Source organism: Anopheles funestus, chromosome 2RL (assembly GCF_943734845.2).
Source record: "Anopheles funestus chromosome 2RL, idAnoFuneDA-416_04, whole genome shotgun sequence".
NCBI lineage: Eukaryota > Metazoa > Arthropoda > Insecta > Diptera > Culicidae > Anopheles > Anopheles funestus.
The window spans coordinates 35,615,204-35,640,149 of NC_064598.1; the positions used below are offsets into that span (position 1 = coordinate 35,615,204).

A 24,946-nucleotide genomic window follows, 5' to 3' on the forward strand; every position below is an offset into this window, starting at 1 on the left:
AAAATTTTCCTTATTTTTGCACCAACTTTTGCCTATAACTCGGTCGTTATCCAACGAATCGCCAATCTTTAACCTGTGGTCGATAGATGGCCCCAACGGCTATATTTTCTTCTTGGACGGCCATGCCCTCAGATGTCTGTGCCAGAAGTTATTCGAGGAACCAAGTTCCTTATCCTGTTTGAGAAAATGTAAGATTTTCTTCATTTTTGCATCAAGTTTTGCCTATAACTCGGTCGGTATCCAACGGATCGCCAATCTTTAACCTGTGGTCGATAGATGGCACCAATGGCTACATTTTTTTCTTGGACAGCCGTGCCCTCAGATGTCTGTGCCAGAAGTTATTCGAGGAACCAAGTTCCTTACCCTGTTTGAGAAAATGTAAAATTTTTCTCATTTTTCACTAATGTAGCAAAATTTATAAATGTGATATATTTTAATGCGAATTTGTTTGCAATAAGTTTCTTTTCACTCAAATAATGCTTTAAATTAAAAAAAGAATAAAAAATGAGAAAAAAATTAAAAAAAAAATTTCAACTCGAAAATTTCATAAGGCTTACCCCTTGCCATTTTTTGAGAATTTTTGCAAAAAAATTAAATTGATTTATTTTAATGCCAATTGGTTGCAATGAGTTTCTTTTCACTCAAATAATGCTTTAAACGAAAAAAAGAGTAAAAAATAATAAAAAAATGTAAAAATCTATAAATATGAAAATTTCATAAGGCTCATTTTTGCACCAAGTTTTGCCTATAACTCGGTCCCTATCCAACGGATCGCCAATCTTTAACCTGTGGTCGATATATGGTACCAATGACTACATTTTCTTCTTGGACGGCCATGCCCACAGAAAAATGAAAAAATTTATAAAAATTTGAAAATTTCCTAAGGCTATAGCTAGTGGGTCAAGAGCGATTTTGTATTTCGATCGCTTCGGTCAACTTATTGTGCGCGCTCCCACACAGCTCACAGAAAGAAGAGGTAGGTGTATCGCAGGTATCGCTCCTGCGTGGAGCGCTCCTTGTGGTGCGAAACTTCGCTGCTGGGAACGCATCGCAAAATCGCTCCTGTGTGTAGCGCTCCGTACGGAGCTACCTCTTTTTCCCGTGAGCTGTGCGGGAGCGCGCACAATAAGATGAGCGGAGCGATTGAGGTACCTCTTTCGCTCTTGACCCAACACTAGCCGCGTGCTAATTACATTTAACGAATCACGGTGAAAATAAATCATTTTCGGATGAGCAAAAACCGGCTACAGAAAATGCACAACTTGGTTTAAAAGTCGTAATTTAAAACATACAATTTATTCAATGAAAAGGTTGTGTTCCCGCGTGATTGTGGTTGTTTTTCGTCTTCTTCTTGTTCGTTTGCATGCGTCTTGTTCTACTTAATATTGTTTTATACAAGAGTATTTCGAAGGGATTTTAATATGAGCTAATGCTTAAATTAACAACGATGCCTAATGCTCCTCACTGTCCGTGTCACTTTTGTCTGGAATAAAAACGAATAGAACACAATTTCGCTTAGTCAATCAGTGGAAGTTTACCGCGCTCCATAAGTGTTGCTTGCATTACCTTTTTTACCGGTATAAGCGTGACGTTTTAGCCGATCGTACAGATCGTCCTTCGTACCGTACAACGATGCATTAGATCGAGCCAACGAATTAAGCTTTCCGTTGGCACCTTGAACTCCGATGAATTGATCTAAAGTGCGGATATAAGAAGGAGTAATTCAGTTAAGAGAGATCCAAAAGTGAAAGAAACCCGTCCAATGCTTACCATCTTTAAGATACGTTTCATTGTAGAAGTTGGGCATCTCCCAACCGTCCTCCTCGTCGTCATAATAGTGTGCGTACGTGCTGTGATGCGATGGAGCAATACTTTCGGCATATGGCGTGTGCGCTCCGTAATAGAAGTTAACCTGCGATCCCGTCTGATCCGCAGCTGGTGAGATGATCTTTTTCGGATCTCGCTTGCGATTGGCTCTGCAATAGAAAAAGAAACAGATACCATCATTTCGAATCCTTGGAATATTCCTTGCCAAAGGAAGCAATACTTACCGCGCACAGATCATCCAGATCAGTAGAACGATGAGTATTATGAAGATGACGGTAGCTGCAACGCCACCGGCAATGTAAGCAAACTCGGACCGCTCGGTACACTTGGTGCCCGTGAACGATCCCTTGCATCGACACGATGGTAGACCCTTGGCGTCCTTCACACAATGACCAGAGTTCTCGCAGAAGCCGTTACACATGTCTGTAGGTGGTGTATTGAAAAATAATAACATTGCCCAGCTACCTAACAGCCGCATGTGCGTTTGGAAGCTTATCCTTACCCGAACATTCCATTCCAGTACCATTGAAGCCTGGCTTACATTCGCACTTGAAGTCGGACGTTTCCGGTATCAGTATGCAGAACGCGTTCGGATCGCAACGCGGTGAACCATCCGACACATCCTCACACGGGTTAATGCATTCATTTTTGTTGTTCTAGAAAGAAAAAATCATCTTCAGTTCATGAAGGTTTCTATCTCGCTCACCATAAACACTTACCGCTGCGGTACTTCTAGTGGTATGATTCGGTGGACATGGGATGCAAGATGTCTGCTGGTGCTCCGACTGATAGAAGCCCTTGCGACACTCTACGCACACGTTCAGCGTACCATTCAGATACGTTCCAGGCGAGCAGATAGGTAACGAGCACTCTTCGACATTGGAAGATCCAAGCTTAGCCGTCGTACGTCCATTGGGACATGAGAGGCACGAGGGATGTACTCCCTGCTTGCGGTACGTACCACGTGGACATGGCTCACATTTGCCCTCCAGACCAAGCTGCATGCCGGAGTTACATTCATCGCGACATTCGCTCTTGCTGGTGGCTTCCGGTGTACGGGTCGTTTGTCCCAAACCGCAGATCTCACACGTGAACGAACCTTCGTTCGGTTGATAGTAACCATAGCCGCATGGTTGGCAAAGTCCGGTAACCGAATCCAAATACTTACCGGCAGCACATCGTTCTGAAGGGACACGAAAAGATAACTCGTTTTATTTAAGAACTGGAAAAAAACTGGTGTATCAGCCCACTTACCTTTGCATTCGACGGCTGATCTAGCGCCAACCAGTGCCGTTACACCCGTTCGTCCAGCGATCTTTGGACAGCTCTTGCACTGCAGCTGACCTATCTCGGGCTGATAGGATCCCTCCGGACATGGCAGACACGTTTTGCTCGACACGTTGTAGAACGTACCGACCGCACACGGCACACAGTCCGGCTCGACCACTACCTGACCCTGTGGGCAGGCGTACTCCGTTACGAGATTAAGTGAAGACGCGTCGCCGAACGTGTTCGGCAGAATGTCCTGTACCGCAAACTGATTATCTTCCAGAATAAGCTTCTCCAGCAGGTTCAACGTATTCAAACGCTGGCCATTGGAGTTGCTCACAATTTCACTGTGGGAAAAGAAAGACAAATTAAGTTGAGCTTCTGCAAGTTAGCAAGCTTCATCCACTATCACCTTACCTCTTGATCGGAATGGTAGCATTAATGGCGTAAGCGCTCTCAGGATTTGGCGAGATCTGCAGCACCGTCTGTCGCTTGACAATGTTCGGATGTCTGTTACGATCGCACCTTACGTCGATCTCTACATTGCGACATTCGCGCGATCCTTCCATCGAGTACGAGCACAAGTTCCAGTCACGGTTCAGTGCATTGATTGCATTCTTAATGCGCTGTCTCAACACACCCTGTCCAGCTTCATTGCACAGCACGTCCGAAGGGAACTGCATCTGGATGCGAATAAGCCGCTGGGCCGGTTTGGTCGGTGAACAGGACGGATACACCAGCGGCACATTCGGTTGCATGGTCGGGCGCCAGAATCCTTCCGAACCGCACGTATAGAACCGTGGCACAATTTGCGAGAACTTCATGCCCGGATTGCACGCAATCTCACACACCTTAAATTGACCACCGGCACCCCAATCCTTGCAGCTCTGAGAACCTCCAAGCGGATCGGCCAATGCGGGACAGAATTCGGCCACGATTGTCACCTTAAATGCGCAGGACGCGGTGTTACCGGCGGCATCGTACGCCAGATACATTACATCGTAAATTCCCCACAGCAACGTTTCACCCGACCGGTGTCCATTGCGTTCGACAATCTTCGAAATGCCAATATTGTCGGTGAACCGAGGTTCCTCCCAGTTGACCACGGTTGAACCATTCTTTGCCACGACCCACAGATCCGTTGGACAGTACTCAACTTGCGGTGCTTCGCGATCTACCTGCAGCTGCTGACAGTTAGCACCGGCATAGCCCGGTTTGCACTTCTTCTGGCCACAGGTCGACGGTACGGATCGTTGAACGCCACCAAGCGTTTGTTCGTAGCCCGCCCAGTTCAGGATGAGGTTCTTGTACAGTACCGGTTCGCTACGACAATCACGCACCTGCTTCTGGATCTCGTTCGTTACGTCCAGCGCTCGGCTCCAGATTTGAACCTTCGTCAGTTTACCCTGGAAGCCAAGATCACTGTACGCTTCCTTCCGGTTGCCATCCATCAGTGGTGCACCAAGCACAGGCCAGCAGCTAAAGAGAGTTCGAACAAATATTACGCGTTAAGCTTTCCGACACTTTCGTTAATGTTTTTTTTGCAAACTTACTAATTGGGAAGTACTCGGTTTACACCATACTCAGCTTTGCTGGCAATGAAGCCCTCGGTAATGAGCATAAGCTGTCCCGTTTTGCCATTCCAAACGACAGCGATATGATGCCACTGACCGTCATTGATGGTACTGTACTCTTTGAACGGTAGGAACACATCCTGGAGATCTTCGAAGAACGATACCTGCACACCGCTCGAGTGGGCCTGCAACATTGTCCTACGCTTGGTGATCACATTTGGTGCACTGCGAAGGAGAAAGGACGTGAGTTATTCTAATGTTGCAGCAAGAATGCAAAAGTGTCTGGGCACATACTTGGCAGAATACAGCGTTATGAAGATGCCCGTATCATCCTTCTGAGCGAACTGCACCCACATGGCCAGCGTTAAGCTGTCCGACGCACTCGTATAGAACGGAACCACTTGCGAGGCAGACGAATGGTATGGGTCGCTAAAGTATAGATCGTAATCAATCTGGACCGCTGTATTTGGGATGAAGGAAAAAAACAGGTTAATTCTTCACTCATCCAAAATCTACAAGATGATCTTCACCCTTCACTTACATTTGCGACAATCGTCTCCAGTCAGATTGAACGGACACTGGCAGTAGAAGTCGTTGTTCAGATCGATGCAAACAGCACCCGGTGGGCAGGAGTTGTCCTTACAATCCACCTGATCATGCTCGCAGTTTCGCCCCGTATATCCAGGCGGACAGATACACTGATATCCACTGCCACGATCGACACAGGTCGCTCCATTCTGACAAGTGCCCGCTTCACATGCATCGAACTCGTACTGGCATCCAACACCGGTGAAATCCATCGAGCAAGAACAGTTCAGTCCCGACCCGTAGTCCTTGCACTGGCCCTCATGCATACACGGCTGTCCGATGCATCGGTCTGGCGCAGTCTCACACTTCTTACCATCCGTGCCACTCGGACACACACAGAAGAAGTCCTCGAACAGATCGATACACTGAGCATCGTTCTTGCACGGTCGTTCAACGTCACAGGCCGTCACCTGGACGTTGCAACGCTCACCCGTCCATCCCGCCGGACATTGGCACTCGAAACCACCGACACGATCCAAACAGGTGCCACCATTCTGGCATGGTGCATACTCACAATCGTCGATGTCGTTGTCACACACCTTACCATCGAAGCCTTGGCGGCAGACACACTCGAACGTGTTCTCCCTATCCATGCACTTCTCCGTACCGATCGGATTGCACGGATCGCTAAGACACTCGTTACGATCCGTCTCGCACTGCACCCCAACATATCCTGGCCGGCATTGGCACGAGAATCCATCCAACCGATCGACGCACGTTCCACCATTCTGGCACGGTGCACTTTCACAATCATCAACCGTATGCTGGCAGTTCTTGCCTGTATATCCATCGGCACAGCTACACTGATAGTCGTTGATCATATCCGTACAGACGCCACCATTCTCGCACGGGCTGCTATCACACTCGTCCACATTGACGTCGCAGGCAGCACCTTCCCAGCCCGGATTGCACACGCACTCGTGGTAGAAGTACCGATCGACACACATACCATGGTTGCAGGGTTCCGACAGGCAAAGGTTAATCTTCTCCTGGCACCGCTTCCCGGCAAATCCTGGCGGACAGGTGCAGCTAAAATCGTTCACCAGATCCGTACAGTTTGCGCCCAGCAGACACGGCTTCTCCGCACAGTCGTCCGTATTGATGCTGCACAGATGACCCTCCCAGCCCGGTGTACACTCACACCGGAACCGACCCTGCTGCAGTGCAATACAGGTGGCTCCATTACCGCACGGGTTTTCACCCGCCGTACACGGATCGATCGTAATGTCACAGTTGTCACCGGTGTACCCACTACGGCACATGCAGGTATAGTTCCCGAACCCGGGTTCATCCTTGCACATGGCACGCGCCGGACACGGATCCGCATCACAGTCGCTCTTCGCCTCCTGACAGTTGATACCGGTGTAACCGCGGGCACAACGGCACTCATAACCTTGCGGCAAATCCTTACACGTTCCGCCATTGTAGCACGGCTGGGAGGCACACTCGTCGATATCGACCTCACAGCGTGTGCCCGAGAATCCGGCCGGACAGAAGCAGTGAATATCGTGTCCGAGTGGCACACACAATCCACCATGCTGGCAGGAGTTTTCGTTGCACATGATCGGTTTACAATCATCGGCCGTTAGCGAGCCGATCGTATCCGTGCGGCGTCCCGAAGGACACTCGCTACAGCTAGTGGCTCCCTCCGACTTCTGGTAGTAGTTCTTCGGGCAGGGTGAACATGGTGCAAGACCGGTGTGCGAGTACGTACCGGCCGGACACTTGCGTCGACAGTCACTCTCACTCTGAGCCGCCGGTTGATAGGTGAACGTACCGCTCGGACAAGCCTGACAGTCCCGGAAGCCACCGAGCGGTGGGGTCGCCGAGAACGAGTTGCGCGGACACTCCAAACAAGGCACCAGACCGGTCGGTGAGTACGTTCCATAGCCACAGATTGGCACACAGTCCTGTACCGCCTTCGAACCGTCCTCCTTCGTGTATGTACCAACAGGACACTTCAGACACGAACCTTGCCGTTCGCGATGCTGATAGAAACCCTTGGAGCAAGGCGAGCATGTTTTCTGGTTTTCGCCAGCATATGTACCCGCAGGACAGTGCAAACACCGTGGTACGTCGTTCGTGTCCATGTTCAACACCTCTCCAACGCCGCACGTGAATCCTCGCGAGATGGCGCTCTTCAGTGCACGCAACGGTGGACACTCGTTTCCGATCGATTTCACATTCGAAAGTGGTTCAATGGCGGCACTTGCGTACGGCACACTTAGGTCGAAGATCAGGTTCAACGTGGAACCGCATAGATCGTACAGCTGAGGTTGCTTCACTGCCGGATCAATCAGTAGAATGAAGTCCATCTGCACAACGTTTTCCTCGAGAAGTCGTGGAACCGATTTCAGGATGGTAACGTTCATATTAACGTAGACGGCCGAACAGCGCTGCGATAGCACACTGCTCAAGCTGGCAAAATGTTTCGCCGTCTGTTCCTGGTACTGTGGTAGACATTGTTCCGACACGACACCATTCGCCCGGTAGGTCGTAGTTGCCACCACCTGGTAGTCTGCACGTTGCGTATTCTCCGACACGCAATCCGGTACGACGGACGACGGTTTCCAGAAGCGGCCCTTCTTGCACATGAACACCTTCTTCTTGTCCGCGTCCGTAAACCGGAAGCCTGGATTGCAGGTTGCTTCACACTCGACACCACCCGATTCCTGTGTGGTGCATTTGATTTCCCCATTACCCGGCGCTTGCAGGTCCCAATCGACGCACTGCGTTGGTTGTACCGATACCTGGAAGTTACAGGTGGCCTTGTTGTTGTACTTATCCGTTGCCACGACAGTTACGTTGCGGAATCCACCGAGCGGTATCGATGCAGACTCGGGCACATACTCAATCCGTACGTCCCCGGAACTGTCCGACGCTTTCACGCGTTTGATCGTGTCGTTGAAGTTGACGTAGTAGTTTGCCTGCTTCTCACCGAGCTCAATGACGAAACTCTGCGGACAATCGAGCAGTGGTGGCGTTATGTCCGGTACCGTGATGTTGATCTCGCAGATCGCCACATTGCCGTCGTAATCGTAGGCGATGTACTTTACGACTGTGTTGTCCAGCACGTAGCTGGTCGTTTTGAAATGTGGCGGTTTCACCTCCAACCGTGCGATCGAGCCCGAGTTGTCGAGTGCTGTCGGTTCGGTGAAGTTCAGTGGCAGAACTTCTCCGTTCGGACCACGCTTAACGAGAATCGGTTGCTGTGGGCAGTTTTGGAAGATTGGTGGCTCATTGTCAACGCACGGCGAATACCCATAGTCGTAGCCGAGCAGCGGATCGGTCGCCGGTTCTTCGCATCCCATCAGCTCAAACTTCAGGCACGGATTATCCATGTAACTTACGATGCCGAGAATAACGAAGCGTGCCTGAACGTACTTGGGCAACGTGATCATAGCCAGCTCACCGTAGTTACCCGGATCACGCTTTGTCAGGTTAAAGTTCGGGAAGTACACGACATAGTCTTCCTTTTCAGACTGTTTGTAGAAGAACCGAATCTCTGTCGGGCGGCCTACGATATCGTTCGTTACGACACCCTTCACCAGCAGGGCCTTCACACGATAAACCTTGCCCAGATCGACACTAACGTAAGTGAACGTTTCCTGCTTGCCGCACCATCCAGTCACCGAGTTCAGACGTACATTCTTCGCCTCGTAGTTCGGTCGCTCCGAAGTCGCATTGATTGCACTGTCCGGGATGAGCCCGGATGAGATACCGATCGGTTTGATTGTTTTGCATTCCGGTTGCTTTACGCACGTGATCGGACGTGGATTGATCAGGATGTAGCCAGCGCGCGAGCATCCGAACAAAACTTCCGAGCTCTGTTCGTAGCTGTTTGCCACCTGGAATCCATCGTTCGGGCGACCCGGATCTACACACACAGGTCCTTCGCAGCGAAGATCACCAAAGTCCCACACGCCGTTCGCTTGACAGCGCACAACATTATCGTTCATGGTCGTTTGACCGGCCAGCTTGAAGGTGTTCTGACAACCGAAGAAGAACGAGCTCATGTACTTGGTGTCGGCATACTGGCCATACTCGGCACCGGCCGTTGGCATCGGTACACCACAGTCCGCTCGGGAACAGGTCGGTAAAACACCCGATAGCCAATAGTCCGGATAGCCCGGTTGTGGATCAAACACACACTGCCGGAAGGTGGAAATGGCCGTTCTGCCAATCTGCTTTCCAGACGTTGTACACTCGAGGGTAACATTCTCATTAAACGGAACCAAAATGTCATTCTGGTCACCGCGCTTCACGAACAATCCTTCCTTCTCATCGTCCGGTAACGAAACACACTTGGCACCTGATCATGAAGAGAACGGACAAAGATCGCCTTTGTTAGTGAACGAACATTCTTATTGCGTAGGCGAAAGAAAATGAGATACTTACTCAAACATTTTGGCATGGAGGCGTTCCAGTTACCATTCGACATGCACGCCAACGACGAACTGCCCGACAGGACGTATCCAAAGTTGCAGTGGAATCGCACAACATCGCCAAAGTGGTGCTGAATCTCGCTGCTCAGCAGCTTACCATTTTCCGGATCGGACAGCGCTGGGCACATCTTGCGCACACACGTCTTGTTGCGCTGGTACACATCCCCATCCTGTTCACCCGTTTCGTGTCGTTCGACGAAGAATCTGCGAATTGCGATAGGATCGTAAACAATGAGTGCCCTATTTTGGGATTACTTAATCGCGCCTGGTACACCTACCCTTCGGTTCCATTCTGGCGGAACAGTTCGTAGCCAAAGTTACAGGCACACTTGTACGAGCCGGGCGAGTTAACGCACTTCTGGTTGCATCCACCATTGTCCTTGGCGCACTCGTTCACATCCAAACAGTCCAAACGTGTGCAGCCCATTATCTCCAGCTTGATGCACGGTGCTACGACAAAGTCTTGTATCTTGAACTTGATGTACCGTGCCTCGATCGGCATCGGGAGGTTCAGTATCGAAAGCGTCGGTTCCAGTATGCGGAACTCTACCGCCGTACCGTCCGGGTTGGCGTAGTCCTTGAACACATCGGATATGTCATCCGAGTATTCGAGCCGTATCGCTGAGGTAAATGCCAATGCACCGTCCATACGCTGTACGGACATTGTCCGGAAACCACGCACAATGGTCGGAGCTTTTAGATCGATTATTACCCAGTTTGATCCTCGCTCCTTCCCATTCCCACACCAGCCCACCGAGTTAAGACGAATCATCTACATGCAAAAGGAAAGGGAAAGAATCATTGGGTTAGGGTGAGCTTTTGCCACTTTCAGAAACCAGAACAATCAGAGGCGGATGAATTCCGGTTTTCTCGGCCTACGCAGACATCAGAAAATAGACACAATCGTACCGTTGAGAAGCAAAGTGAAAGGAACGCTAGACGACAGCTAAAGATCAATGCCAACGAATGGTACGGTGCGCTTAAACAGGCCAGGTCAATACTTCTTCACGAGAGAAATGGCCCGGCTATGAATCAACGCGTGTCAACACAAATAGGGTACTTACGCCTTTTTCGTAGCCACTTGCTGTCGATGACACCGTTACGCTGTCATCGGATATACCACCGTTCGAGAGACCCAGATCGACCACGGGTCGGCATTCCATGGACGAGGTGTAACCCGTCTTACACTTGCAATGGAACGAACCGGCCGCATTCATACACTCGGTCGATGACGCATCACACTGTGACGTTTGACATTCGTCAATATCTGCGAAGAAAATGGTAAGGCGAGTATTAGTGACCCTTCCGACCAGTTCGGCCATTTCTTCACCTACCTTCACAGACCGGAACATTAGAGAAGTCTTGCTGCTCGTTGCACTTGACAGTGTGTGAGCCAATCAAACGGTAGCCCTTGTAGCACTGGACACGTGCCTCATCGCCGTAGTAGTACTCGCGCGTCTTGTCCACCACGTACCCGTTCTGTATTTCTGGGATCCTAAAGAGTTAGTTGCAAATGAGAAGTACAATTCAAACCACGATTAGAATAGAGGTTGTTTCATTCTAGAAATGTAGAACATACTTGTAGCACTGCTTGCGAGAACAGCTCGGAACTGGGCTGCTCCACTGCCCGTTGGACATGCATATCAAGATGGGACGTCCCGTGCGGACATATCCGGGAATACATTCGTAGCTGATGATTGTACCATAGCTACGTCCACCACCGTTCAGTACCGTCACGTTAGCGTGTGCTACCTCCGGCAATGGTGGACACTGCGATGCCATGCAAGCCGGTTGCCGTTCCCATGTACCGTCAGCCAGACAGGAAATTGTTTCCGTCGCAATACCGGATGCAAAAGCAAACCCAGCATAACACTGGTAAGTGGCAATGCCCCGGTACGTAACATTGGTGGTCTTGAACGAGAATCCATTGTCGATTTGTGGCACCGGTCCACAATAAACCTCTGCGTGTAATTAATAAATAGATGGTGCTCATTAGCCTTCCGATCGATCCATGCGCGCATCGGTTGTGCTGGGAGTTCTAGCGAAACTTACCTTGACAGTCGGGAATGTAGCTAATACTCCAGTTGCCTCCATTCTGGCACACGGTCGTAATACGATTCTTACCCGTCGCGAACTCCTGTCCAACGGGGCAGGTAAAGTTGATCACCGTACCGAACGCAGTATCGCGACTGCTAGCAATCGCACCAATGCCCGGCTTCAGCTCAGGACAATCAGCAGAGAATTCAGCTGACCAACTGAAGGTGAGCCAAAACAAAAAACGGACCATTAGAATAGGTCAAATTTCTCTTATCAAAAGAACCCAAAAAAACTTACCCTTTTCCATTGTATAGCGCATCGGTAATGAACTTCAGCAGCATCTTTCCGGACGAAGCGGTCAACGTGATCTTCGGTGCGTTACTGTCCGTAAAACCGTTTCCTGCGTGTAACCGCACGCCTGAAGTAGACGGACCATCGAACACTTGCACCAAATCTGACCGATGTACGTCAAAGTCGACGAAACGCATCGATAATGGTTTGCCGGATGGGTTCTTGATCACAAAGTAACACTCCTGATTGTTCGGATATGGAGAGAGATTGTACGCAGGTGAAGTAACTGTCCCATTGGCAGCATTGACTACCGCAGTACAACCTTCAACGTAGCGTATGTTAAATCCTTTAGCCGGTTGTGCCAGCGAGGTGCTAAAGTACAGATACAGCTTGTTCCCGGTGGAAATGATAACACGGCTCGGTTTCGATTCGATCGTACCGGTTAGCTTAGCGATCGGCTTGTCGTGTGCACTCTCGCCATCGCGGATCAGCAGGAAGTCACTGTCCGCGTTAAGATCTAGCTCCTGTACATCGAGCGAAACGGTATAACCTTTCCGTGCGCTTATCACGTACAAACACTCAATGCCACCCGGGTAAGCCTGGGGGAATCCTGGACTCTTCAGATACTGTTCCTGCTTGCTGGCCTGCAACACACCACCGCACGTTTGTGGTTCCGTTTTCCACGTCGCCCGGAAACCCTTCTTCTCCACGCTACCGTCAGACGTGAACTTGATGATCATGAAGTTGGACGCGGTAATGAACGTACGGTTCGGCACATCACTTTTACCGGAGAGCGTTGCTAGTGACACGGCCGTATCCTCCGTCCGACTGCCGACCAGTATCTGCACCGTGTCAAAGTTCTTCTCCGTATCGAACTCCTGGAACTGCAGAATAATGTTGCTGCCCTGTGGGCCCTCGAGTGTCCACTTGCAGGACTTCAGCGAAGTATACTTCTGCGGGAAATTCGGTGACTCGATCACATCACCACCCGACGCCATGTAGATGTTACAGTTCGCACTACAGTCCAGCTCATCACTACCGTCTCCACAGTCATCGTTTCCGTCGCACTTGTACGCCTGGTTAATGCACGCACCGTTCGAGCAGTGGAACGATTGCTGTGGACAGGCACGGGCCTTACACATGAAGGGTAGCAATGTTTCGCAGGACCGAAGTTCCCAGTTTTGCTCGGTGGCACCAAGGTTTGCTGACACGCATTCACCTGCGATCGGGTTCGGTTCATTAATTGCCCAAAAGCCGGAGTACTGCGAAAACAGATCGCCCGACGTAGACTCGAGCGTGTTTGTTCGCAGATCATCCAGCGAGGCGAATCCGAGCCAGTACTTCACATTGTTGCGTGTGCGGTACTCACTGCTGGTCGCAATGCTGTACGTGGCGTTGTTTTCGTCGTACGAATCAACCGTCACCAACTCGGACCCGTACCTGTTGGGGATTTCGCAAAATGGATCGTGTTTGTTCGAATGGATGATCTTGTCGATCGCGAGATGTTGACCGAAACCTACCTTTTGCATAGTGTCGCCGACTTTTCCCACGAGTGTTTCACGTTGAAGTACTTGTAACAGTGTAGTCCCCGTAATTTCCAACCTGCAGCAAAAGAACCAGAACGGAAAGGAGGGAAAAGCTTGAAGTTTGTTCGCCAAGAACATCGCCGCAGCCCGGTTGCGGGGGGTTATTGCTACTTACCATTTGGGCAGGTAAGTACATCCTGTGTTGGAGGAGCGCGTATCGGGAACGAACCATAGACGTACAGCGCCGTGATAGGCAGACACATGAAAAATGCAAATGCGGTTATAAGAAAACAGAGCTCTACGTTTATCGCACTACAAGCGCAACTACAATGTACCCGGCGCAGTATACGGGGACGACACCTTACCTCAGCGGATATTCCCGTTACGGCTACGACTATCAGCAGCAGGGTCCAACATTTAGGGAACGTGTACATGTTTGTAGTTTTGTGACTGTCGAAAGAGAAAGAGAGAACGCAGAAAGAAACCCGATGCGGGTGGTTAAGGTGGTTCTGTCACTCGTTTTTTTTTCCTCCCTATTGCTATTGCTGCTAGCGCTTTTACGGAACGAGAACATCGGAGTGGCGTTGTGGCAGCATACCAAACGGCAATGAGCAACGGGCATGAGCTAACCTGCACGAAAGTGCGACAATAATTTATTCCATACGAGTCGCGAAAAGCTAACGGGGTTACACCGGGACTCTTGGGGTACTTTCTTAGGCCATCGAACCAGGACCAAAAAAAAAACGAGAATAAAAGGGTTTGCCCCTAAGATACCGATGTGTGTTAGACGCTGGAAGGTGGATTTGTATGTGCGTGCTTTACATTATTGGATGTGAAATAATGCTTATTATTTGCCAAAGCATCCCTCCAAAAGCTACCTGACCGGGGGGGGGGGGGATATTGAGTCGCTTCCAAAAGTGGCTTCCACAAAAATTCCATCGATAATGGATAATGTAGATAGAGATTTGATTGGTTTTTCTTTTCTTGCTTTTGCTCGGGCAGGTTTATTTGATTGCCAAATTAAACACACGATGTTCGCCGCACATGGTGGACACGGTAGCGAACGCGGTGTATACAGCTAGGCGTGGTAAACCGTTTACCCGCACGAACAGTGTCACTGTTTGAGGTTAGTGAACCGTACGATGACGTACCCCTATGGCACACGCTCCACAAGCGGCCACTTGTTACGCCGTGTTTTGCCGTCCACTTCCTTGACAGAACGCAAACTATTGATAATAATTGTGTCACAGTTGCTTTCGGGACGAACTGGCCATGTTTAATGGTCGTGGCTTGTCGGACAGCAAGCCGTACGCAAACGCGACCATCTCAGCGTCCCACGGACGGTTTCTGGGTCAAATATTTCTGGACGATTGTTGCAGAATTGTTGCGCATACCGACGAGCATGGTGAACGCATTGACTTTCGTGAAGTTTGTTATTGACGAAACGTTCCATTGCCGTGTTTATCTCTTAGCCACGAGAGAGCCACATGTCCAACAATAAAAATAACAACAACAACAACAAAAAAACCTCCCCACACAAAACTTTCTCCATCGGTCGAGTCGAACTGCAAAAATCGTGACAATATTTTACCTCATCGAATAATAGTCCCAGGACAGGCCAAAGGCCACACCACCCGCCATTGATCTGCTGCGTGCCATAGTGGCTGTGTACGCGGTGGTGTTAATTTCTAGGTTAATTATTTGGCCCCGAAAAACCGATGATCGTCAGCTACAAATCGACCATTGTTCGGGTTAGTGCAAATCAAAGCACTGCTTCTGGTCAGTTCGGTTTTTATACCCGTGATGAGAAGCCTAAATCTGTTTCGAAAAGCATACAAATAGGGGGACTCATAGATCACAATAAAACGCGCATCGCTTACTTAACCGCCAAAAAGGCTGCGGGGGAAAATTGTGGAAAACTAGAGAGGCCAGCAGGAGATTTATTATACCATCTTTCCGTGGGCTCTATAATTTTCTCATGAGTGACTAAGCTTTAGTGCTAAATTTGTTGTTTCTTGGGGGTTTTTTTTTTCTCTCTCCCTTGATCATCACCCAACTGCGAATGGTTCGTCTGTTCATCATTTCACCGACAGACGGACAGAAGTTTGTGTTTAAAACATTTTGTGTGGCAAAACAGTAACGCCGTATCATCATTTCACACCCGCAAGGTGCAGCTGAATAGGGGCGACGAGGAGAAGGAGTATTGGAAGGAGGCGAATTGTGTTCGAGGCCGTTTCAGTTCACTACGGATGCGGGATTATGTTGGTCAGTGGCTGGCCAGTCCAGGCTTCAGACGCAAACGTTTCCTTCCGAAGCTTTCTTTTTGGCCTCCATTTCGTTTTTGCATCTGCCGCGAATGTGTTTGCGGCACACCTTACCCCACCACCCACGGTTCGGTTGTACTCAATCCCGGCAATCGAATTGGCCCGATCGATGTAATGCAATCATAAAGCAAATTGGATCACTAACAGCTAAAAGCGCCTAGTATGTGCGTGGTGCTTTTTTTCCACTGGTATTTTCCACACATACACACCTACACACAGCCACACACACACGGTGCTGTTTTTCCGGACTGAAACATCAAAGTGTCGGTGCTGATCTCATTGCTGGCGCTGAAACACACTTTCCTTCCGCGCGAAAAACACCTTTTTTTCTCTCTCCCTCCCAAGGTATGCCTTCTTTACTGGTCTTTCGAGGCCAATGGAGGGCACTGATTTGTTTACATGGCCGCATGGTGCAGCACTGCACGGGCTGCCGCTCGATCGATACGAAGGAAGCGCATATGGGGCTGTTATTATTATAAGCATTGTTGGGGGAATTTTTTGTTGCTGTTGTTTCCAAGCTTCAGCTTCCACTCACGAGCAGTGATCTTGATTGAAGGCGATCGAGGTAACCGCCATTCGGAAGCCTTGAAACTTGGTTACATTGAGCGAGTATCGGGTACGGCTCAATTGTCAATTGATAACACTTAGTGCAGGAGTGTGTTACCGTATTGGTGGTGGTGGTGTACGTAGACTGAGAAAAGCAAATTATTTGATATTAAATTACTGGGAGGTATTTTAGAAAGGCAAAGAAAAGTTTTTTTCGTTGTGCTCCAAAGATCCGATAAGCTTGAAACGTAAACCAAACATTGTGAAGCTAATATAAAAGACATTTTTAGGGATTAAGATCGTAACAAGACACAAAAAATGATGGAATTTCCATTATAAAGAAAAGTCGGTTTCATATTTACGCACTTTTACAAACGATCACTTATCCCTGACACGGGTGAATGTATGTTAGTATGGAGTAAAATAGCATGGACACGGATACTGGACAAGAAGCACTTCTAATGGGTGAGAAGATCGTATGCATGAAATATTACTCCTTTGACAGCTGATATCTTGCAGAAAGCGTATACACCGGAACCAAAGAAAGCGTCTGTATTCGCCCTACATCCGAGAGATCCCAGGGTAATGATCATACCCTGCCAGAAGACACCTACTAATGTGTCCTCCTTACATCCGCATCGATTGTGGGTCATCCCCTTGCACATTTGTTCTGCCTGACCGTCATCATACGAACAAACACTCTCGGTGCATAATTTACCTTGCCCGGAACCGGTCACTCGGCCCCAACGAGGGACAACAATTACGGAAGAATGTTATTGATAACGGCCGCCTCGCGATTACCAGCCAGATGGAGGTTCAACTTTAAATGCAGTCAGGAAACCATTGTATGCTACCAGCTATGGTGATTAGAAGCCTAGAACCTTCTTCGAAATGTCCACGGAAGTGAGACCCACCCAGTAGTTCTCGCGCTATGGGCTCGCAACGGGTTGCGATTAACGGAAAACATTCAGCGCTCATGTCATGCGGCCGTGTGGCCGCCCATTTCAAGGCAACACTCGTTAGCAGAAGTGATCTAATTTTTATTTCACCCAAAAAGATGAAGAAAATTCCCTCCACAACTTGCTGGTACCTTCCTTTGTGTGTGTGTGTGTGAATATGTGTATCCAGTGAATTAGTGTTGCGAAGCGAAGCTTGCCGCAACAGATTCGTAGCACGTCTCCGTCCACGTTGGTGACGTGGAGTGTGCGCGAACCAAGCGCACACTCCAAGCGGCAATAAACCGGTCCATCACACCGCACCGTTCGGTGGAGCTCCCTGTGTTGGGGTCTCCTTTTTTTCCCTTCCATTTCGGTCGGGTTTTCCTCGCGTGATCTATTTTTCCCGACCGCGACCGAAAAGCAACGGTTCTGTCAGCTGTGTCGGCACACACAGTGTATATGGAGTATTATTTAACATTAAAAAACCAGATTCCCCCAAGATGGTTCCTCCAACCCACAGCTACCCCGAGCTGCACTGGAGCATGTATTATTGCATTCGATGTAGAAATGCTTTATTTTCCAGCCGCTTCCAGCATGGCTGGAAACTGGAATAGACTTGTAAAGCTTGGTTTGGTTTAATTTGTTCGCGTGTGTGTTTTTTTTTTTGTTTGTACTTTTATCTGTCCAGTTGCATTTTCCTTCCCTGTTTTGGGGTTGCTTTGTTTCTTCTACCCGACACGGTCTCGATCGTTTGGTTGAACGATCAGCATTCTTAGCGTAGGTCTTTTAACTAACGTCTTTGGCCATCTATCTAACATCTTACCAGACGCTAGCCGCTCACTCACACTGATGAAGCATTTCGAAAATGTATGCTTAGCATCTACCATTCTTCAGCAACTGCATTCTAGCCAGCCCACGAATGCGTACCGGATTCTGGAAGCTTATTAAGTCTACCACCGAAAACCTGTTGCTATAATTCTCGCATTGGTTCGGCCGGCTCTAAATATTAACGCGTTAACCTTGATTCTTGGTCACCAGAACACAGCAACGCACACACACTAAAGCACAAAAACAAAATGAGAAGAAAAAAAACAACTAAAACAAAATGTCTAACAAGCAGCAAAACAGTAAGAATGCGCTTTCGAAACATGGAAACACACGAGAAGCATTAAGGGACAAAAAAAACGGGAAAAAGGTGCGGCAAGACATTCACGATTCGAGAAATCGTTTCTACGATGACGAACGCAGCTGAATGAGGTCTGAACGGATCGTTCTACTGCTGCTGCTGCTGCTGCTGCTGTTTGCCATTGGGCTGCAAGATGATTGTGTTGGTACCACTTACCATCTTGTGGCCTTGATGTAAACATTCACTCTCGTGCAAGATTGAACACATCGAAGTCGAAGCGGTCGGCAGCGAGATTGGTTTTGCAACAAATTACGCACCCTTTAAAACGGTACGGAAGGTTAGGCAGGTTGTTGAGACATTTGCCACGCATGTGGGGAGGCATTCTTTGTCTTTAGGCGCTCTTAAGTTTGCTGCGCCGTCCAGCATGCATGACATCAGGTTCCGTTTTTGGAACGATTGCTTGCAAAGCGTGATTGAAACGGCACACGGAAAAGATCACCTAACGGTGGCAGATGAATTGTGGCTTCTAATTGTTTATCGTCACTGGAAGATCTTTAATCTGCCGTTAAGCGACTGTAACGGATCGGCTGGATAATGCCCAAAGACCCGTTCTGAGAGAACAAGCAGGCAAACACATCGTACACATCATTATCGTATCTCTTCCGCATCCTACCATCTTGGATGAATCAACGGCGTTTTCGGTTGCTTTCTACGACATTCCTACCGGTACAGGTCAGCCATGTGCAAACTATCACCCGGGACCGGATGACGAAGGTACTGTGAATCCCTCGATCTTTCGATCTACCTGTCGGTAGATCTGACTTTTATGACGTGACACTGTACACTAAAGCGAGGGTACCCATTTATGAACGCGGGCTGCATCGTACCAAGCAGGAAAAGGGTCTCGATGATTTATGAATGGTTTAATTTGTCCACCATGTCCACATACATACGTGTGCTTGTGTGTGTGCGTGTATGTGAACGTGCGAAAGGTTGGCAGCGGGGTGTGGAATGCTAATGCTAACCCTATGGTTTTAGGTTCGACATCCGGGCTGGCGGTTTGGTCAAAACTGCAATTTGCCATTGCGGATATCCCAACCGCCCAAATCACCCATTACGGATCGCGGACACGTATTATGGCATGGAGCACGGGAAGGGGAAACCGATCAAGTACTTTGCACGGCTGTATCAAACAAAAACTTTCCACCCCCTCGGGTGTGCGGTTTCGGGAATATTGATTCGATACAAAACACCACAACCGAAAGGGAAAATTAAACCTCTTCACGTCGCTTTTCACCTTACCGGGGTGCGCAACATGATCACAGCGTTTCATTAATACGCCCGCCCGCCTGGTTGGGATGATGAAAAATTCATCAAAAAAGTTTGGTTTGGTCAGGTGGAAAAACGATTTCGTCGCGGTTTGGTACTGGTTGGTTGTGGCTCCCACAAAACCGTGAAGCAGGTCACATAATTGTATTTTTCCAATGCGCACGAAATAGTGAACCGATTGTTATGAATCATAATTTTTGTCCACCCTCTTGGGCAGTGACAAATCCGAAATAAAATTATGAAGAAATAAAAAAAATCGTTTTCACGACGAAAGAGAGGGGTTCGTCGCTTGTTGCATTCAAAAGACTTTCATGCTGGCGCTACACAGAAAGCGGTACACCGGGTTGCAAGCATGTCTTTTTGTAATGCAGAATGAAACATATTTAAACCACTGGGAACTGGAAAGTATGTTTGTCAATTTTCATTCCAAATTTTCACTTATTAAAATCCACATTGCTGCTTCCGGTGACACCATTTATCGATATCGAGAAAGATTGCAATTGTGCGCCGGAAACAATACACCGGGCAAAAAAGGGAGGTAGGGAACAATTGAAAACGGTATTGGTGTACACCTCAATATGGATGAATTTCTTTCCCAAATCCAGCACCCCTACATTGATTTCTAGCTGGAGTTCTTCGAATTAGGTTGAAGTGCTCGGTTTTTAGGTATGTGTCACGCAAATATTTAAATTTCCCACTAGAAGTATTGTTTATATTGGTTTTTGGGAAACATTTCACCATCATCCAAAATTATCACTGCTTCCACCCTTCTGTCACTTGTAACTGCGACCTCCTCCCCCTTCCCCGATAGGAAGTAAAAGCAATTTCACCACTTCGTTTACTCATTTTGCATTCGCGAATGTTAAAATTCTTCTGCCTTCGCCACCTTACATGGGATGGCCTCGTGGTCTAGTTTCCGTTTGCCTGAAGCTCTTCCAAAATTAGGCAGGAAAGGAAAAAAACCTTTGTTTTCAATCTGGTAACACCCGGTTGGTTGGTGTTTAGGTGAGGAACCGTAATGTCTACTATATTTACCCGAAACCGATCAATCGGCTTCAATCCGATCTAGCCCAATAGGTAACGTACATTTGTGGGTGTGGGTATACGTGTGTAGGAAGAACTAAGAAAAAAGGGAACTGAGGAATAAGGGAAGAACTAATTCCATACACACTTGCACTCTCCGTTACGATTGTATGGTTTTCGATTTTGGGGTGGCTAGTTAACCACACAATACGATCACTCTCTCACGGAGTAAATGAAATGAAAAAAAAATAGGAAAACGAAAAACCCACCAGCTACGAAATGAATCGATTCGAGTTGGCAAAACAACGGTTTGAACGGTTTTTATTTTTCTTCCCAGTTTTCCCGTTGTGTACCGATGGAGAGTGATCTTGTATTGTTTTTTTTTTGGGTAATGTGCCTTTACGTTGCATTCGCCCTTAATCGCTACGGGGCGATCGGGTTCCGGACGGGGTGTTATTTCGCCAGTACTGCCAAAGCGTACAATTCGCACTTCACTTTCGTTCGCTGTATGATCCAAGTAGTGCTGTCGGTTTCATTGGACATCGATCATCACAAACCAATCGATACCCGTTCGTACACACAGTCACACACATGCACACTCTTTCCCCAACCAGAGCCCGGTTCGGGACGACGACAAGAGCTCATCGACACCGAAACTTTCCAATCCAAACTGGTGGCTTGGACGATCATGGTACGTGCAGGGGATCATGATGAATGAAGGAGAGAAAAAGGCAAACGAGGCATTCATTGCTCTTTTCCTCTCCTGCATCGTGCATATCCCCCCGTCCTCCCCATCCCCTTTCTTAACCTTCCTTATAACAACAAAAAAAAGGTATGCTTTATTTTGTTGTCTTTACTATGTTCCGCCCGCCAAGTGCGCAAAATCTCACCCCTCGCAGGGCATCTCACAGGGGTGCGGGATGGGTGGGCAGGTGTGCTGATGAGGTTGAAGGGTGAAGCAATCGAGCATGGGGGTTCCAAAGGCCATCCAAAGCGCGCTGTTGAAGAGTCATCGTCACCTGAGCGCCGTGAACACCAAAGGGATTGATCACTCTCCATCAAGAAGGCTGCCCAATGCGATCGTCATATGCGCGACTGGTTCCAAGTGGACATTACAACCAGCTTTTGGGTGGGGGTAGGGAGGGCTGAGAAGGGGAGGGGGCGACGTGCGAACGTGTGGCACATTCCAAAGTGCACCTTGGGGACGAGATTTTCGAGGGCCCCCTGAGCCTTTTCACATACCTTTGAATCGCGAAAAGGGAAAAGCTCCACCCGTCCGCTCCGGGCTTTCATAGGGGCAGTTCGGTCTTTTCAAAAAAACAGCAGTTGTTTTGCTCAAAATAACGGGTGCGGAAAAGGGAGCGAAATGAAGTTTAAGGGAAGGTAACTTTCCGTGAACAGCGCGCTTGTGACAGACGATCGTAATATTTATTTGCCGTGTGCGGTGCGCGGTTCCCTCGATACATCTTCAGTATAAAAGGGAGAAGGGTTTTCTTTTCCTTTCCATCTCTTCGACACGGGGCTTCATAGTGACAAATGCGACATGATGTAGTGAGAGCTGATTGATGTTTTTTAATTAATAAAGAAAAGGTCTCGTATTTGGTCGCCGTGTACAAACAAGATCGTACGGATCGTTCGCGTACGGGTCTCGTTTACGAATTGGTGGTATGAAACTTTTGCTTGTGGCACACAGGCAAATAAAATTTCTCCAAAAACCCAGATCGCCGTGTGTAGCCACCTGAGAAATGAACGCTTAATTCTAATGGTACAAATCAATTGAGCAAACAGAAAAAGCAATCAATACACCACCGGAATGGGCAGCGTCTTGTGAAGACGAATTTCGCAACAGACGTGCGACAAGTGCGCACCAAAGCCCACGTAAAAAAGGTGTGAGGCCCCGAGTCGCAGCGTTGCCGATTAGCCAACTCATCAAATATTTTTCCAAAAAATGGGTCAAGCAACTTATCCCGCAGTTCCACGCATTTCACAAACTGTAAATTCCTTTCTACCACACCAGCAGCATCGTGCACCCCCTTCGGCAGGGTGTTTCGGGGGGGTGCGAGCGAGACCGTGCGAGATTTTCAATCTCAGGCGTGAGCGTGAGCAAGATCGAAAAAAAAATCATGTTTTTTTTCCTTTCACCTCTTCTTGGTGGTTTCTTCTCCCGTCTGCAGCCACACATACACATGCAGAGACGGCCAGAGACGGTTAAGGGAGATATGTTGAAGTGCTTCTTGAAGCTGTGTGCGAGAGCCAAAGAAACGGAACCTGACTCACTAACACACACTCGCGTGAAGTCAGATTTCAAACGAAAGAAGCCTAAAGATCGTAAGCTTTTAAGTTCGGTTGGGCTTCACGGCGGTGTGATGCTGCGTGTCTGACTGCTGGGTTGGCCGTGCCCGTTTTTTTCTCTGTTGTATCTGCTTGGTTAGCTTGTAGTAGTGCCATATCCCTTGCCGCATTCCACCTTCCTCCGATCATCGCATCACCCGCCGTAATACCGCTGACGCTGAGAAATGTGAAATGAATACCTTAGAAATTGTCTACGTCCCCAGTTTTTGCTCTCTCTCTCTCTCTCTCTCTCGCGCTTGTTGACTCCTTCTCGCTCTCGCGGTTCTTCCTTCGCGATTTCACATCCACATTCACTACTGGTTTTTGGTACGGGATTTGCTGGGCACTGAGCGGTAGAAGAAGATGGCGGTGGTAGCGGGTGGTGGCTATGCTAGAAGGGGTGCAACACCCCTTGCGTGTTGCGCGCGCACACAAACCGACCGATCCTCACACTGGGATGCTGATTTTCACTGACTATTTTTTTTTCTTTTTTGCTTTGCTTAATTTCAAAGAAGCTTTCTTCCAAGATGTATAAATGGTGCTGGGCGGGTACCAGCAAACGGGGACACAACAACCGTTTGTCGAACACGTTTAAAAACGATCTACAAAACCACAGCCGCAAAACACGATGATCACTACCAAAGAACGGAGAACAAAACTAAACTTTCGAACAACAAACTAACTAACAGTAACAGTAACAACACAGTAATAAAGCGCGCGCGTTAGTTCACACTGGGGTCACTTTTACTCGTAACTCTTCCAAAAAAACAAAAAACACACTTGGGCACTTTTTTGTAGTGGAACGATCGCAAGACGTTAGACGGTAGGAATACGTTCAATCCCCCTTTTTTCCCCCCGTTTCTTATGCGTTGGCCGTACTGCAATGCAGCGCGGGCTAGGCTAGCTGGTCGCTCCACACTCGTTTCCACACCGTATCCAGGCCAAACTCGGCCTCGTCTCTCTCACCTTCCTCTGCTTCAGCGTACGAACGCCAGCAAACAGACGCCTCGGACGACTACTCGGAGCGGACACCTTGCTGGTTCCACTGTCTGCTACGTATTGAAGACCGTCGACGTAGGCCCCAGAAGAAATTCTTCATTCGCTCGTTCCCCGGGGGCTCTGGGTTCACGCTCGCTCGCTCTCTCGCTCGGCTTTTGGTATTGGTGCAAACCGTAGCCCACCAGCATTAAAACGGTTCGCGGTCTGGAAAGTAGGAAATTGAGAAAACCCGTACCCCTTGGAGAGTACAACGAATGCAACCATCCTGAGCTACACCAACTTCGAATCCACACCTTAAAAGCTTTGCCACCTGCCTTGCTTAAGTTCGGCGGAAAAGGGAGAATCGGGGGTGGGGAGGGAGAGATGAAAAACCAGACGGGATGAAACGTTGAATGAAAGAGAAAAGAAATGTACTCTCGCAAACACCTGAGACCCGTTGGTTGGCGTTGACTTTGCGTCCCGGAGAAACGATCGTACATCTGAAACGCACCCTTAAACATTCTGTCCGTGTGGTAGTTTTCTGGTCGTTTCTTTACCACATTCGTTTACCACTGTAACAGGTACAAACACTCGCATATGCCATGGGAACGAAGGATAAGCAACCGAAACGCAAAGGGACGAGCAAAGGCTCTTCCACCGAATTGCCTTGCTCAATTAAAAAAGATAAACATGGCACATTCTGTTTTCTTTTTGTGGAGCATCATATTACAGGAACCGAAGAAATGCATCCTTTTGAAGATAAAAATCATTCTCATTTCTTAATCCTTCGCTGT

General features: G+C 48.5%; 1 protein-coding gene across 1 annotated transcript; it reads right to left on the reverse strand.

Annotated features, from left to right (window-relative positions):
* Positions 1-1,266: 1,266 nt before the first annotated feature.
* Positions 1,267-24,733, reverse strand: LOC125774667 (sushi, von Willebrand factor type A, EGF and pentraxin domain-containing protein 1). Its single transcript, XM_049444806.1, has 22 exons — positions 23,375-24,733; positions 13,923-14,007; positions 13,733-13,754; positions 13,552-13,633; positions 12,038-13,471; positions 11,756-11,958; positions 11,283-11,664; positions 11,038-11,198; positions 10,768-10,970; positions 9,982-10,475; positions 9,657-9,907; positions 5,212-9,570; positions 4,965-5,130; positions 4,650-4,895; positions 3,514-4,575; positions 3,082-3,443; positions 2,547-3,010; positions 2,330-2,483; positions 2,052-2,250; positions 1,771-1,976; positions 1,567-1,695; positions 1,267-1,483 (listed from the first exon to the last, which is right to left on the reverse strand). The coding sequence occupies exons 2-22, from the start codon at positions 13,989-13,991 to the stop codon at positions 1,452-1,454; spliced, it is 10,680 nt and encodes a 3,559-aa protein (XP_049300763.1). The 5' UTR covers positions 13,992-14,007; positions 23,375-24,733; the 3' UTR covers positions 1,267-1,451.
* Positions 24,734-24,946: the final 213 nt, after the last annotated feature.

Excerpts from the sequence above, each read along its gene's own strand:
- LOC125774667 (XM_049444806.1), bottom strand. The coding sequence starts at position 13,991 with ATGTACACGTTCCCTAAATGTTGGACCCTGCTGCTGATAGTCGTAGCC. Across the intron at positions 11,665-11,755 it reads CTACATTCCCGACTGTCAAG|AGGTTTATTGTGGACCGGTG; the intron begins GTAAGTTTCGCT and ends AATTACACGCAG. Across the intron at positions 1,696-1,770 it reads TGAAACGTATCTTAAAGATG|ATCAATTCATCGGAGTTCAA; the intron begins GTAAGCATTGGA and ends TCCGCACTTTAG.